Consider the following 18256-nt stretch of genomic DNA (forward strand, 5'->3'; position numbering starts at 1 on the left):
TTTGAATCAGTTCTAATGAGGTGGATGAAACTGGAGCCTATTATACAGAGTGAAGTAAGCCGGAAAGAAAAACACCAATACAGTATACTAATGCACATATATGGAATTTAGAAAGATGGTAACAATAACCTGGTGTATGAGACAGCAAAAGAGACACTGATGTATAGAACAGTCTTATGGACTCTGTGGGAGAGGGAGAGGGTGGGAAGATTTGGGAGAATGATATTTAAACATGTAAAATATCATGTAAGAAAAGAGTTGCCAGTCCAGGTTCGATGCACGATACTGGATGTTTGGGGCTAGTGCACTGGGATGACCCAGTGGGATGGTATGGGGACGGGGGAGGGAGGAGGGTTCAGGATGGGAAACACATGTATACCTGTGGTGGATTCATTTTGATATTTGGCAAAACTAATACAATTATGTAAAGTTTTAAAATAAAATAAAATTTTTTAAAAAATCAAAAAAAAAAAAAAAAAAAAAAGAAGCACTGAATTCAAACAAAATACAGATAAGAAATAGAAGCAGTGCTCAAGGAAGAATGGCAAAAAGACTAAGAATGACCAGCAAGGCTCAACTCTCCTATTCAGAGAAAAGAGGATGATTTTTCAAAAAGACAAGAGTAAACACTCAACTAGGAATTCAATAGTAGACTTACATGAGCTCAACCAAATTTCTTTCACTCAACATTTATTGACCAATAACTATTTTGGGGGTCTGATTTAGTCATTGAGAATTTGGCAGTGACCAAACAATACACAGTTAAACACAAACACACATATGCACATGTGTGTGGGTGTATGCATACACACACACACACACACACACAGGATATAAAAAATAAGTACAATAAAGAAGAAGAAAGCAGGATGAAGGGTAGAAAGTGAATGTAGAATACTGTTAATTTACAAATGTCAGTGAATGCCTCTCCAATACACCTTGGAAAGCTTTTATACAGCAAAGGAACTATCAACAAAACAAAAAGGTAGCTTACTAAATGGGAGCAGATATTTGGAAATGATATATATAATAAAGATTAATTAACATCCAAAACACAGAGGGAACTTATACAATTCAATATCAGAAAAACAAAACAATGAATCACTTGACTAAATAATGGGCATAGGACTTAAACGGCATTTTCCAAAGAAGACATACAGATGGTCAGCAGACACATGAAAAGATGCTCAGCATCAGTAATAATTAGGGAAATGCAAATCAAAACCATAATGAGATATCCCTGTCAGAACGGTGTCATCAAAAAGACAAGAAACAAGTGTTGGTGAGGGTGAAGAGAAAAGGGAATCCTCATGCACTGTTGGTAGGGTTACAGATTGGTGCAGCCACTGTGGAAAACAGTACAGGAGGGTCCTCAAAAAGCTAAAAATAGAACTGCCATATGATCCAGCAATTTCACTTTGAAATGTTTACCCAAACAAAACAAAAACACTAATTTTAAAACATATGTGCACTCCAATGTTCACTGCAGTATAATTTACAATAATCAAGATATGGAAGCATTGATAGATGAATGGATAAAGATAGAATTCAACCATAAATATGAAGTCTTGCCATTTGTAACAACATGGATGGATCTAGAGTGTATTATGCTAAGTGAATAAGTCAGACAGAAAGACAAATATCACACAATCTCACTTATATGTACAATCTAAAAAAGTAAAATGAACACAACTAAATGAAAACAGATTCATGGGTACAAGAGAATAAACTGGTGGTTTGCCAGACAGGAGGGAGTTGTGGAAGGTAAGTGAAATAAGTGAAGGGAATTACGAGGTAAAAATTTCCAGTTATATAAATAAGTGAATAAGTTAAGGGGCTACAATATACAGCATAAAATATAGTCAATAATATTATAATAATTTTGTATGGGGACAGATGTTAAATAGGCTTTTGTGATCATTTCATAAAGTAGGCAAATCAAATTATTTTGTTGTACACCTAAAAGTAACATAGTATTGAACATGAATTCCATTTCAATAAAAAAATACATTTGTTTTCTAAAGGAAAATAAAAGTCTGTCATTTGAATGGGAGTATCAGTGAAGTGAGGGAACTAGCCCTAAGGATAGGCAGAAAATTATTAAAGCAGAGGAATGAGAAAGGGTAAAGACCCTGAGACTGAAGCTGGACTGACATATTCAAGGAACATTGAGAAAGCCTGTGTGGAATGGGGTGAACTAGGTGGAGAGTTGTAGGAAATAAGACAGCAGAGACAGTGGAGAGAGTATTCAAGCTGACTATAAGGGTTTGGTCCTGTTATTACATGATTGGAATGGAAGACATCCAAATGCTGTTTAAATACAGTAATACTTTTAATAAACAATAGCAAATGCAGAATAATAAAAAATGAATTAAAGTGAGAGTATTCTGGTTAATGTAGAAATTTTAAGTTATTTGCAATCTTTCACTGTTATAAATTAATGCTTCCATGAGCCTAGCTTTGTAAGGGCTTTTTTCCATTTTCTTTTTCCTGTTAACAACTTAATATTACATTTTTCTTTTGTATGAGTTTACATATTAGCTTTAAGTATTACTTCCTAATGGAGACAAATTAAAGGAGGTATTTTTTCAGTGGTGCCAAGCTTATATATATTGAAAAGAAAAAAAAAAACTACAGATATCAACAGTACTCCATCTTTAAAGTTGACAGATATGATATCACTTGATTCAATTTGTCATCCCAACAGGTATTTAATGAAAGTCTATTAGGTTCACAGATCTTTTGGGGATATGAACCTGATCAAAAAACAGTGTTTTCCTAATTTCTCAGTGTTTTACATGATAGTAATGCAGCCATGAAATTAAAAGACACTTGCTGCTTGGAAGGAAAGCTATGACAAACCTAGATGGCATATTAAAAAGCAGAGACATCACTTTGCTGACAAAGGTCCGTATAGTCAAAGCTATGGTTTTTCCAGTAGTCATGTACTGATGTGAGAATTGGGACCATAAAGAAGGCTGAGAGTTTTTGAATTGTGGTGCTGGAGAAAATTCTTGAGAGTCCCTTAGACAGCAAGGAGGTTTAACCAGTTAAACCTAAAGGAAATCAACCCTGAATATTCACTGGAAGGACTGATGCTGAAACTGAAGCAACTGAAGCTCCAATACTTTGGCCACCTGGTGCAAAGAGCATACTCTTTGGAAAAGACCCTGATGCTGGGGTCTTTGATTGAAGGCAAAAGGAGAAGAGGGTGGAAGAGGATAAGATGGTTGGATGGCATCATTGACTCAATAGACATGAATTTGAGCAAACTCTGGGAGATAGTGAAGGACAGGGAAGCCTGATGTGCTGCAGTCCATGAGGTCACAAAGATTTAGATATGACTAATCAACTGAACAACAATTATTATTAAGGAAGTTTACCCAGGTGACTCAGTGGTGAAGAATTCACTTGCCAAGCAGGAGACGTGGGTTTGATCCTTGGGTCAGGAAGATCTCCTGGAGAAGGAAATGGCAACCCACTCTAGTATTTCTGCCTGAGAAATCCCATGGACAGTGCAGTCTGGCAGGCTACAGTCCATAGGGTTGCAAAGAGTCGAACTCCACAGCAACTAAACAGCAGCAGCAATAATCATTATTACAGGGATCCCTGACTAGAAACAGGAGAAAACTTATCTTAGAATTTTTCTAGTGTAATTAAATTTGAATCACATTTGAGTCTAAAGATCTGGATTCAATCTCATTCTCCATCTTCTAACTGACTGTGACTCTGAATAACTGAGGTATCTACTAAGTTTTATTTGTAAATTGAGGCTAATGATGCCTTCCATGATTAATTCACAAGGACTGGAAACACTGTTCTAACAGTAGCATAGCATAAGGTAAAATGATTAGAAATATTAAAGTCTGTCAAGGAGTGAGGAAGTAGAGTAATAACAACACTGATACTGCTGCTGATGATGATGCTAAGTCACTTCAGTCGTGTCCGACTCTGTGTGACCCTATAGACAGCAGCTCACCAGGCTCTCCTGCCCCTGGGATTCTCCAAGCAAGAACACTGGAGTGGGTTGATGTTTCCTTCTCCAATGCATGAAAGTGAAAAGTGAAAGCAAAGTCACTCAGTCGTGTCCGACTCTTAGTGACCCCATGGACCGCAGCCTACCAGGCTCATCCGTCCATGGGATTTTTCCAGGCAAGAGTACTGAAGTGGGGTGCCATTGTGGAAACAATTCAAGGTGGGTAATGAAAATGCTTGAGTTGAGATCAATTAGCTTTTATACTTACTAACTTGGGCCAAATTCTTTAACTTCATCAAGCTATGGCTTTGTAAAATGAGGGTAATTATGGTACTTAGCTCTCAGTACAGTTGAAAGACCACTTTTGCTGAAGGAGTTGTTTGGGATAATGCCCATGCAGTGGTTAGCAGAGTGCCTGGCACACTTTAAATGAACTGGAATCTTATCATCATAAAGATGATAATGACAATGGTGATTGCACTGCTCATAAGCCACAATTGTAAACAACAGTAACCACTGGTAGCTGACTGAAGCTAGAAAGGAACTCATTGAAACTATACCATGTCCCATAAAGGTGCAAGGTGAATGACTGGAAAACCAAGTTCCGAAAACAGGCAAGAACCACCAGAATCCAGATAACTAACACAACAGGCAAAATTATGCTTCAGAATCAGGTAGTGCTCCAGAATCAGGTGGTGGGGATGGCACTGAATACACAGTGTCATGCCTTACCCTATAGCTACAAAAGAGAGATAATGGCAATTCTGCCACCAGTGCCTGTGGAAACCTGTTCTGCTACTGCTTCCTTGTCCCTGTTTGACTCATGAGCCACTGGATCAGGTTATTGCTTTTGAAAAAAAACACTTTGCAAAATGGTTGTCTGAGGGAGTCTTACAAAGAGCTGAGAAAAGAAGGGGAGCTGGAGGCATAGGAGAAAAGGAAAGATACACAACTGAAGGCAGAATTCCAGGGAACAGTAGGAGAGACAAGAAAGCCCTCATAAGTGAACAATGCAAAGAAATAGAGGAAAGCAACAGAAATGGGAAAGACTAGAGATCTTGTCAAGAAAACTAGAGATACCAAGGGAATATTTCATGCAAAGATGGGCACTATACAGGACAGCAATTGTATGGACCTAACAGAAGACAAACATATGATGAAGAGATGGCAAGAATACACAGAAGACCTGTACATAAAAGGTCTTAATGACCCAGATAATCATGATGGTGTGATCACTCAGCTAGAGCCAGACATCCTGGAGTATGAAGGCAAACAGGCCTTAGGAAGCGTTCTTACGAACAAAGTTAGTAGAGGTGATGGAATTCCAGATGAGGTATTTCAAATCCTAAAAGATGATGCCGCGAAAGTGCTGCACTCAATATGTCAGCAAATTTGGAAAACTCAGCAGTGGCCACAGGACTGGAAAAGGTCAGTTCTCATTCCAGTCTCAAAGAAGGGCAATGTCAAAGAATGTTCAACCTCCTGCACAATTGCACTCATTTCACATGCTAGCAAGGAAAGCTCAAAATCCTTCATGCTTAGGCTTCAAAGAGTACATGAACCAAGAATTTTCAGATGTTCAAGCTGGATTTAGAAAAGGTGGAGGAACCAGAGATCAATTGCCAACATCTGTTGGGTCATAGAAAAAGCAAGAGAATTCCATAAAAATATCTACTTCTGCTTCATTGACTAGGATACAGGTTTTGACTGTGGATCATAACAAACTATGGAAAATTCTTCAAGAGACAGGAATACCAGGCCACCTTACCCACCTCCTGAGAAATCTGTATGCAGTCAAGAAGCAACAATTAGAACCTGACAAGGAACAATGGACTAGTTCAAAATTGAGAAAGGAGTACATCAAGGCTATATATTGTCACATCATTTATTCAGCTTCTGTGCAGAATACATCATGTGGCATGCTGGATTGGATGAAGCTCAAGCTGGAATCATACTTCTAGGAGAAATATCAATAACCTCAGATATGCAGATGATACCACCCTAATGACAGAAAGCAAAGAGGAAATTAAGAGCCTCTTGATGATGGTGAAAGAGGTGAGTGAAAAGCTGGCTTAAAACTCAACAGTCAGAAAACTAACACCATGGCATCCAGTTCCATTATTTCATGGTAAATAGATGGGGAAGAAGTGTAAACTGTGGCAGATTTTATTTTCTTGGGCTCCAAAATTACCGCAGACAGTGACTGCAGCCATGAAATTAAAAGATGCTTGCTCCTTGGAAGAAAAGCTATGACCAACCTAGACAGCATATTAAAAAGTAGAGATATCACTTTGCCGACAAAGATCCATCTAGTCAAAGCTATGGCTTTTCCAGTAGTCATGTATGAGTGCAAGAGCTGGACCATAAAGAAGGTTGAATGCCGAAGAATTGATGCTTTTGAACTGTGGTGGTGGATAAGACTCTTGAGAGTCCCTTGGACTGCAAGGAGATCAAACCAGTCAATCCTAAAAGAAATCAACCCTGAATTTGATTGGAAAGACTGATGCTGAAGCTCCAATACTTTGGCCACCTGATGCAGAGCTGACTCACTGGAAAAGACCCTGATCTGGGAAAGATAGAAGGCAGGAGGAGAAGGGGATTACAGAGGATGTGATGGTTGGATAACATCACTGATTCAATGGACATGAGTTTGAACAAACTCTAGGAGATAGTGAAGGACAGGGAAGCTTGGTGTGCTGCAGTCCACGGGGTCGCAAAGGACAGGACATGGCTGAGCGACTGAAAAACAACAACCACAATTGCTTTTTGACAAAGTAAGCCTAGAACACGTTTATGCCTAAGCTTTAAGGGTCCTGGGAAAGTCCTAACCTAGACCTTGTTTTTCCCATAAAGGCTCACAAGATGAAAAATTTCCTGCAATAAAGGATAGAGTTTCCAATTAGGGACAGCTTCCAAACAGAAAATGACCAGTAAGATGTTGAGGATTTGAAACAGTGAAGATGAGACACACCTATGACTTTCAGAGATGGCCCTGAATGACAGCAGAAGTGAACCACTGGTTTGAACCTTGCTTGTTATTGTTTGTGCCATTGCCTGGCTGATGCTTTTTGCTCTGTTTCCCTCAGGACCATATTGTAAATGCTCAGCAGAGAGATTTGTGGATACTGTGTGAACCCTGTACTATTTTCCTGTGACAGCAGATGGCATGGAAGGGGCTTCTCAATATTAATCATAGTTTATGAAGAGTATTATTCATTTGACAGAATTCAGGGGCAGCAGACCAAAGAGCAAAATTTTGTTTCATAGCTAATACTGATAGGAAATGACTTTAACTATTATAAAAGTTAAAAGAGCATGATTAAACTGATACTGTTTTAGAAAAACCTGTAGCAGTAATTTTTGAAATTTGGGCAAATTATACTTCCTACAAAATTCTACTCTGGATCCTAGCACATCCCTTTTGTGGCTGCCTCAGGGTACCCTAGTCTTCAATTTACAGCTCTTGGGGGAGCAATTAACAGTGGGTAACTCATCATTACCATTAGAGGCAACCATGGAGACCTCTTGGTTTCTGAATGAGTAAACAGCAAACAAAGCAAGTCACTCAGTGAACAAAAAAAAGAAAGAAAACAAAAAATTCCTGATAGTCTACAAACATCTTGTCTGGAAAGAGAAAAACAAACTCAAGCCACACTTATTAAAAACATATCCTAAAAACAAACATACTTTGCATACCACAAATATATATAGTTTAAGTAATTAAAAGTACTTCAAAACTGCTATTTTAACCATATTACACATTTGATACCAATATGTTTCCTCTATTAATCAGTCTAGTGTTTAGACCATTCTTCCTGTGCTTTTTTTTTTTTTTTAATTTTTGTTTATTTGGCATTTGAAAGTAAAGGTTGTTGTTTACTAATTTGGTTTGTTTTGTTTTTCTGATTCCAAAACTGCCACTGAGATCCTTAAAAATACTCCCCAACAGTGTAGCAGAGTCTAGGAGAACAGGGTTTGGATTTCAAGGTCTTCTCAGAATAGCTAGCTCTGTTGAACCCCCTCATTTTGAGTAGGGTCTCAAGAAGTTGGCAGAATTATATAGCCTTATAGATATTGCTAAAGCTGAAACTCCAATACTTTGGCCACCTCATGCGAAGAGTTGACTCATTGGAAAAGACTCTGATGCTGGGAGAGATTGGGGGCAAGAGGAGAAGGGGACGACAGAGGATGAGATGGCTGGATGGCATCACTGACTCGATGGACATGAGTCTGAGTGAACTCTGGGAGTTGGTGATGGACAGCGAGGCCTGGCGTGCTGCGATTCATGGGGTCGCAAAGAGTCGGACATGACTGAGCAACTGATCTGATCTGATAGATATTGCTCAATTATTCTTATATTCTTATAGATATACTCAGTATTCTTGGGGCTTCTATGGTGGCTTAGATGGTAAAGAATCCGCCTGCAATGCAGGAGACTCTGGCTCGATCCCTGGGTTGGGAAGATCCCCTAGAGAATAGAAGGCTACCTACTCCAATATTCTTGCCTAGAGAATTCCATGGACAGAGAAGACTGGTGGGCTACGGTTTATGGGATTGCAAAGAGCTGGGCAAGACTGAGCGACTAACAATTTCACTTTTATTGATATTACAGCTCAAAACAGAAAGATCTCAATTCGTGAATTAGATTGAGGTGAGCCCAGGGTGCCAATGTCCCTAGCATCCTGGAGTATTAAGTCTCATAGACCCAATGTGAGTCCTTCCTAGAGGAAGATGATACATTTCTAGAACTCAACACACGTATACATAGACTTTCTCAAATACAATGCCAAGCACACATTATAAAACAAGGCACACTAATAGACATACAACATTCACAACATTACAGAGAAACAGAGACACATATTCTCCAGGTACAGACGTCTTGAAATACAGACATTTAAGCAATCATTTTTTCTATTCATAAAGAAAAAAGAAAGGAAGTCAGGGAAAGAAAAGAAAGAGAAAAAGAAATGGATAGTTTTTGCAGAGAACTAGAAACTATAAAACAAAAATTCAACAAAAAAATGTAATTATGTGAAATGCAGGATTCAAAGGGGAGCTTAAAATCAGAGTTAAGACAACCAAAATATCAGTGTATATTTTTAAAAAGCCAGAAGATACACAAAAATAAAAAAAAATTATATAAACAAAATGAAACACAGAAATAAGATTAATAAAATTGAAAAGAAGCAAAAGACGTGCTATGAATGTCCCCAGAGAGAAGAAAACAGGACAAAACAGTATTTCTAGAGATAATGACTGAAGTGGATGGATATTAAGAACAGGATACAGAGTCTTAAAACCTTTTTACCCAAAGTATTAACCCAAGAGAAAGAAAGAATATGTCTAGACAAACACTTGTATGCAAACATCCATGGGCCTTTGTAAAGCTCCAAACTGAAGAGAAAGAAAACTTTAAAAATCCATAAATTAGGTGAATAAAAAAATTATGATACATTCTTGCAATAAAATACTACTAAGCAATAAAGAACATCATTTTTAAAATGATTTAGAGTGTATATATTGTCTTTTTCTATGGTCTATTTTCCTTTTCATTTTAATAGTTTGAAAAGTTTGCATTTTTATTTTAATTTCCGTAGTTTCTCTTTAATTTTAGTACTTTCTATACTTTTCTATTGCGAGAAATAATGAAATTAATTAATAACCATTTCTTTCTTCTATTAGCTAAAGATGGGATAACTTGAGCATTAGGAAGAACAATGGGACTTCCCTGGTGGCAGAGTGGATAAGAATCTGCCTGCCAAGGCAGGCAACATGGGTTTGATCTCTGGTCTGGGATGATTCCACGTACCTCAGAGCAACTAAGCTTGTGAGCCACAACCCCTGAGCCTGTGTTCTAGAGCCCACAAGCCATGATTGAAGCCTGTATATTGAAACTACTGAAGCCAGAGGGCCTGCAGCCTGTGCTCTGCAACAAGAGAACTCACCTCAATGAGAAGCCTGCATACCACAGTGAAGAGTAGTCCCTGCTCGCAACAACTGGAGAAAGCCCATGCTAAGCAACGAGGACCCAGCACAGCCAAAAGTAATAAACAAATAAATAGTAAATGAAACTTTTTAAAAAAGAAAGCACGATGGTTGAAATTGTTTTGTAATGATTAATAGAGTGCCTGAAGAACTATGAACAAAGATTCATAACATTGTACAGGAGGTGGTGACCAAAACCATCTCCCAGGAAAAGAAATGCAACAAGGTAAAATGGTTGCCTGAAGAGGCCTTACAAATAGCTGAGAAGAGAAGTGAAAGCAAAGAAGAAAAGGAAAGATACACCCATCTGAATGCAGAGTTCTAAAGAATAGCAAAGAGAGTGAACAATGCAAAAAAAAAAAAAAAAAAAAAAACAGAAGAAAAGAATAGAATGCGAAAGATCAGAGATTATAAAAATTAAGGCAGAAATAAATGCAAAAGAAACAAGAGACCATAGCAAAAATCAACAAAGCTAAAAGCTGGTTCTTTGAGAAGATAAATAAAATTGACAAACCATTAGCCAGACTCATCAAGAAAGGAGAAGAATCAAATCAACAAAATTAGAAATGAAAATGGAGACATCACAACAGACAACAGAGAAATACAAAGGATCATAAGAGACTACTATCAGAAACTATATGCCAATAAAATGGACAACCTGGAAGAAATGGACAAATTCTTAGAAAAGAATAACTTTCCAAAACTGAACCAGGAAGAAATAGGAAATCTTAACAGACCCATCACAAGTATGGAAATTGAAACTGTAATCAGAAATCTTCCAGCAAACAAAAGCCCAGGACCAGACCACTTCGCAGCTGAATTCTACCAAAAATTTAGAGCACTAACACCTATCATCAGAGAAGGCAATGGCACCCCACTCCAGTACTCTTGCCTAGAAAATCCCATGGACGGAGGAGCCTGGTGCGCTGCAGTCCATGGGGTCGCTGAGCGTCGGACAGGACTGAGTGATTTCCCTTTCACTTTTCACTTTCATGCATTGGAGAAGGAAATGGCAACCCACTCCAGTGTTCTTGCCTGGAGAATCCCAGGGACAGGGGAGCCTGGTGGGCTGCCGTCTATGGGGTCACACAGAGTCGGACACGACTGAAGTGACTTAGCAGCAGCAGCAACACCTATCATACTCGAACTCTTCCAGAAAATTGCAGAGGAAGGTAAACTTCCAAACTCATTCTATGAGGCCACCATCACCCTAATACCAAAACCAGACAAAGATGCCACAAAAAAAACCAAACTATAGGTCAATATCACTGATGAACATAGATACAAAATCCTTAACAAAATCCTAGCAAACAGAATCCAACAACATATTAAAAAGATCATACATCATGACCAAGTGGGCTTTATCCCAGAGATGCAAGGATTCTTTAATACCTGCAAGTCAATCAATGTAATACACCACATTAACTAATTGAAAGAGAAAAACCATATGATTATCTCAATAGATGAAGAGAAAGCCTTTGACAAAATCCAACATCCATTTATGATAAAAACCCTCCAGAAAGCAGGAATAGAAGGAACATACCTCAACATAATAGAAGCTATATGTGACAAACCCACAGCAAACATTATCCTCAATGGTGAAAAATTGAAAGCATTTCCCCTAAAGTCAGGAACAAGACAAGGGTGCCCACTCTCACCACTACTATTCAACATAGTTTTGGAAGTTTTAGCCACAGCAGTCAGAGAAGAAAAAGAAATAAAAGGAATCCAGATTGGAAAAGAAGTAAAACTCTCACTATTTGCAGATGACATGATCCTGTACATAGTAAACCTGAAAGACTCCACCAGAAAAATACTAAAGCTAATCAATGAATATACTAAAGTTGCAGGATATAAAATTAACACACAGAAATCCCTTGCATTCCTATACACTAACAATGAGAAAACGGAAAGAGAAATTAAGGAAACAATCCCATTCACCATTGCAATGAAAATAATAAAATATTTAGGAATATATCTACCTAAAGAAACTAAAGACCTATATATAAAAACTATAAAACACTGATGAAAGAAATCAAAGAGGACACAAATAGATGATGAAATATACCATGTTCATGGATTGGAAGAATCAATATAGTGAAAATGAGTATACTACCCAAAGCAATTTATAGATTCAATGCAATCCCTATCAAGCTACCGACGGTATTCTTCACAGAGCTAGAATAAATAATTTCACAATTTGTATGGAAATACAAAAAACCTCGAATAGCCAAAGCTATCTTGAGAAAGAAGAATGGAACTGGAGGAATCAACCTGCCTGACTTCAGGCTCTACTACAAAGCCACAGTCATCAAGACAGTATGGTACTGGCACAAAGACAGAAATATTGATCAATGGAACAAAATAGAAAGCCCAGAGATAAATCCATGCACCTATGGACACCTTATCTTTGACAAAGGAGGCAAGAATATACCTCCTTTGAGAAAAGATAATCTCTTTAACAAGTGGTGCTGGGAAAACTGGTCAACCACTTGTATAAAAATGAAACTAGAACACTTCCTAACACCATACACAAAAATAAACTCAAAATGGATTAAAGATCTAAACATAAGACCAGAAACTATAAAACTCCTAGAGGAGAACATAGGCAAAACACTCTCTGACATACATCACAGCAGGATCCTCTATGACCCACCTCCCAGAGTAATGGAAATAAAAGCAAAAATAAACAAATAGGACCAAATTAAACTTAAAAGCTTTTGCACAATGAAGGAAACTATAAGCAAGGTGAAAAGACAGCCTTCCGAATGGGAGAAAATAATAGCAAATGAAGCAACTGACAAACAACTAATCTCAAAAATATACAAGCAACCCTGCAGCTCAATTCCAGAAAAATAAACGACCCAATCAAAAAATGCGCCAAAGAACTAAACAGACATTTCTCCAAAGAAGACATACAGATGGATAACAAACACATGAAATGATGCTTAACATCACTCGTTATCAGAGAAATGCAAATCAAAACCACAATAAGGTACCATCTCATACCAGTCAGAATGGCTGCTATCCAAAAGTCAACAAGCAATAAATGCTGGAGAGGGTGTGGAGAAAAGAGAATCCTCTTACACTGTTGGTTGGAATGCAAACTAGTACAGCCAGTATGGACAACAGTGTGGAGATTCCTTTAAAAACTGGAAATATAACTGCCATATGACCCAGCAATCCCAGTGCTGGGCATACATACTGAGGAAACCAGAATTGAAAGAGCTATGTGTACCCAGTGTTCATCACTGCACTGTTTATAATAACCAGGACATGGAAGCAACCTAGATGTCCACTGGCAGATCAATGGATAAAAGAGCTGTGGTACATATACACAATGGAATATTCAGTTCAGTTCAGTCGCTCAGTCATGTCTGACGCTTTGCGATCCCATGAATCGCAGCACGCCAGGTCTCCCTGTCCATCACCAACTCCCAGAGTTCACTCAGACTCACGTCCATTGAGTCAGTGATGCCATCCAGCCATCTCATCCTCTGTTGTCCCCTTCTCCTCCTGCCCTCAATCCCTCCCAGCATCAGAGTCTTTTCCAATGAGTCAACTCTTCGCATGAAGTGGCCAAAGTACTGGAGTTTCAGCTTTAGCATCATTCCTTCCAAAGAAATCCCAGGGCTGATCTCCTTCAGAATGGACTGGTTGGATCTCCTTGCATTCCAAGGGACTCTCAAGAGTCTTCTCCAACACCACAGTTCAAAAGCATCAACTCTTCAGCGCTCAGCCTTCTTCACAGTCCAACTCTCACATCCATACATGACCACAGGAAAAACCATAGCCTTGACTAGATGAACCTTTGTTCTCAAAGTAATGTCTCTGTTTTTGAATATGCTATCTAGGTTGGTCATAACTTTCCTTCCAAGGATTACCTAGCCATTAAAAGGAATACATTTGTATCAGTTCTAATGAGGTGGATGAAACTGGAGCCTATCATACAGAGTGAAGTAAGTCAGAACGAAAAACACCAATACGGTATACTAACGCATATATATGGAATTTAGAAAGATGGTAACGATGACCCTATATGCAAGACAGCAAAAGAGACACAGATGTATAGAACAGTAATTTGGCCTCTGAGGGAGAAGGCGAGGGTGGGATGATTTGAGAGAATAGCATTGAAAGATGTATATTATCACATGTGAAACAGATTGCCAGTCCAGGTTTGACGCATGAGACAAGGTGCTCAGGGCTGATGCACTGGGATGACCCTTAGGGACTGGATAAGGAGGGAGTTGGGAGGGGGTTTCAGTATGGGGAACACATGTACACCCATGGCTGATTTATGTCAATGTATGGCAAAACCCACTGCAAAATTGTAAAGTAATTAGCCTCCAATTAAAATCAATAAATTAAAAAAAAAAAGAAAATTAGAGATAGTAAGGGAACATTTCATGCAAATATAGGCACAAGAAAGGACATAAAGGGTACATACTTAACAGAAACAGAAGACATTAAGAAGAGGCAGCAAGAATACACAAAAGAACTTACCAAAGAGGTCTTAATGACCCAGATAATCATGATGGCTAGCCCGACATCCTGGAATGTGAAGTCAAAAAGATCTTAGGAAGCATTCCCATGAACAAAGCTAGTGGAGGTGATGGAATTCCAGCTGAGGTATTTCAAATCCTGAAAGATGATGCTGTGAAAGTGCTGCACTCAATATGTCAGCAAATTTGGAAAACTCAGCAGTGGCCACAGGACTGGAAAAGGTCAGTTTTCATACCATTTCCAATGAAAGGCAATGCCAAAGAATGTTCAACCCACCACACAATTACACTAATTTCACATGCTAGCAGGGTAATGCTCAAAATCTTTCAAGCCAGGCTTCAACAGTACATGAATCGAGAACTTCCAGATGCTCAAGCTGGATTTAGAAAAGGCAGAGGAACCAGAGATCAAATGGTCAACATCTCCTGGGTCATAGAAAAAGCAAGAAAATTCCAGAAAAAAACATCTACTTCTGCTTCATTGACTACGCTAAAGCCTTTGTGTGGATTAAACTGGAAAATTCTTCAAGAGATGAAAATATTAAATCACCTTACCTGCCTCCTGAGATACCTGTATGCAAGTCAAGAAGCAACAGTTAGAACCAGACATGGAACAATGGACTAGTTCAAAATTGGGAAAGGAGTATATCAAGGAGTATATTGTCACCTTGCTTTTTTTGTAATGATGGTTTTAATAATTTATTGTGGACATGATTTGACTTTTGAATGTATCTCTTTTCATCAGAGATACATAGTCAGTATGTATATGTATGTAGATGAAATATACATCAAGATTCTACTCCTAAATAATATGAATTTTGGGTATAGAGTGTGCACCTAGGGGCTTCCCTGATGACTCAAATGTTAAAGAATCTGTCTGCAATGAAGGAGACCTGGGTTTGATCCCTGAGTTGGGAAGGTCCCTTGTAGGAGGGCATGGAAACCCACTCCAGTATTCTTGCCTAGAGAATCCCCATGGACAGAGGAGCCTGGCAGGCTACAGTTCGAGGAGCCTGGCAGGCTACATTTCAAGGAGCCACAAAGAATCATATTTGACTGAGGAACTAGACACACAGCACATGGTGTGCACCTATAGACTTAATAAAAAGATTTGCCATAAACTGCTAATTGTTAAAGTTGGATTATGGCTCAGTTCAGTTGTTCAGTTGTATCCAACTCTTTGCGAACCCATGAACCCCAGCACGCCAGGTCTCCCTGTCCATCACCAACTCCCGGAGTCCACCCAAACCCATGTCCATTGAGTCAGCGATGCCATCCAACCATTTCATCCTCTGTCGTCCCCTTCTCCTCCTGCTCTCAATCTTTCCCAGCATCAGGGTCTTTTCAAATGGATAACTGAATTTATTATTTCCTATTCTCTCAATAATTGTATATAGTTGAAGTTGTCAATATGAAAGAGTTACAAAAAGATGATGTCTGTAATTCACTAGAGGACATTTTATATATTTTAGAATACCATGAGTTCATAAGAAAACATACCTTTCCACTCCCCAAATGAAGAGATTTTATATATACATACACACACATATACACAAGTCATTGGGCAGAACTAAAGATGTTAGGATAGTAACCATTACTCTGAACATTGATAATTAAAAAGAAGTAAATATTTATCTTGCTTTTGTCTCATGAATCCTACCTCAGGGATTTCTTTTATTAAGAATTCTAGCTAATAGATGCAAAAGAGATGACAGAATTAGAAAAACCACCATTTTGCAACCCACAGTAAAAGAGTTGATTCAAGTAATGGTCATCAAATAACGGTAAACTACTAAGTGAAAGATCTTTCTGTGTTGTTGGGTGTTGTCATTATAGACATGCCTGAACCGGCTAAGTCTGCTCCTGCCCCTAAAAAGGGCTCTAAAAAAGCTGTGACCAAGGCCCAGAAGAAAGACAGCAAGAAGCGCAAGAGCAGCCGCAAGGAGAGCTACTCCGTGTACGTGTACAAGGTGCTGAAGCAAGTCCATCTGGATACCGGCATCTCGTCCAAGGCCATGGGAATCATGAACTCCTTCATCAAGGACATATTCCAGCACATCACTGGTGAGGCATCGTGCCTGGTGCATTACAACAAGTGCTCGACTATCACATCCAGGGAGATCCAGACCTCTGTGCGCTTGCTGCTACCTGGGGAGCTGGCCAAGCAGGCCATGTCCGAGGGCACTAAGGCTGTCATCAAGTATACCAGCTCCAAGTAAATATAATATGTCTAGCCACTGTTAACGGAGAAGGCAATGGCACCCCACTCCAGTACTCTTGCCTGGAAAATCCCATGGACGGAGGGCCTGGTGGGCTGTAGTCCCTGGGGTCGATAAGAGTCGGACATGATTGAGCGACTCCACTTTCACTTTCACTAAGTGAAATTCCCTGAGGGAATTTGCAATGAAAGAATCTCATTGTTATCATCTGTTAATCACTGATCAATATTAGTCTCACTAAAGTGAGACATGTCTTCCCTCATACAATGTAACACAGTGATGAATTTGTGAAAATACAAATTCATCCTGAACTTGATCCGAGTTTTAGGTCCACGTTTCAGTTGATAGATAATATAGTCATGATAAAGTAGTTCAGTTACACCATGAATGTAGAGCAGCATATCTTACTTGTATTCCTTAACAAACTGGTGATATAAAAAAAGTAGGAGTAGAGAGAGGACACTATCTTAAGAAAGACTTAAATGGACTTCATTATTAACAACCTAAGTATCAATACTTAGCACTTAAGTATTAACAACTTATTACCATGAGTGGACACCAGTTAAACACTAATTTGAACAAACCAAAGGTTAACAAAGTCTATTAGAGAGATTTGAATATAAATTTGGTATTAGACCAAAGGAACTGGAGTTTGTCATTTTAAATATGCATGTTTAAATATCTTGATGTTAAATGACATCTGACATTTGCTATAAAATATTCCAGAAAAAAACTGAGCATTAAATGAGAGTGTAAAAATTAAGATGGTTATTAGAGTTGGATAACTGGTACAAAGGGTACTTTGTATCTTTTATTTTGGGATATGTTTAGAACTTTCCATAATAAACAGTTTAAAAAATGACTGAAATACAAAATTTGTCTGATGTGATTTACAAACCAACTAAAATAGGTGAGACATATAAAAATCAGTCCACAACAGTTTGCTAATGAAGCCATTAATCCTTACATCCAATTCCTAAAACATATACACACATATATAAATCCAGGGCTGTGTCTAATTTTACCAGCTCACCAAAGTTAAGGAGGAGAGTAAATCACCACTGCCCTGTGGCAAGCGATTTAAAATTTGACATTTGTGGTAAAGAAGAGGCAGGAAGTCAGAAAATACATGCCCTAAAAGAATTCTTTTTACCCTAAACACAATTCATACAAGTAAAAGGAAAAAGGAATTATTCAATGACCTAAAATTGAAATGACCTAAAATTTCACACATGTGAAAACCAGTGTGTGCATGCACACATGGAATATGTGTGACCCAGGCAATGTCTTTGTAAGGCAAGCATTCCTTTTCACCGGAGTCAAGACAGATCTCAGTAATCAGTTGACAAGGTCCTTTTTATTTCCTCTTAGTTTTTAAGTAGTAGAATTCTATTTTTTCCCCTCTCCATCAAACAGAAATTTGTGACACAGAAGAATGTCAGAGAGAGCTCAGACTATGGAGCCAGAAATCATGAGTTTGTACTCTTCTCTGCCTCTTATGAGCTGGCTAAGGCTTAAATGCTTTATCTACAAAGTGGGTATAATAACAAATAATTTATTGTTTTGTAAGG

At 38.4% G+C, this 18256-nt stretch overlaps 1 protein-coding gene across 1 annotated transcript; it reads left to right on the forward strand.

Annotated features, from left to right (window-relative positions):
- Window positions 1-16303: 16303 nt before the first annotated feature.
- LOC109561325 (histone H2B type 1-C/E/F/G/I-like) lies at window positions 16304-16685 on the forward strand. The gene has a single exon (XM_019963693.2). The coding sequence runs from the start codon at window positions 16305-16307 to the stop codon at window positions 16683-16685; it is 381 nt and encodes a 126-aa protein (XP_019819252.2). The 5' UTR covers window position 16304.
- Window positions 16686-18256: the final 1571 nt, after the last annotated feature.

This window comes from Bos indicus, chromosome 7 (genome assembly GCF_029378745.1).
Source record: "Bos indicus isolate NIAB-ARS_2022 breed Sahiwal x Tharparkar chromosome 7, NIAB-ARS_B.indTharparkar_mat_pri_1.0, whole genome shotgun sequence".
Taxonomy (NCBI): domain Eukaryota; kingdom Metazoa; phylum Chordata; class Mammalia; order Artiodactyla; family Bovidae; genus Bos; species Bos indicus.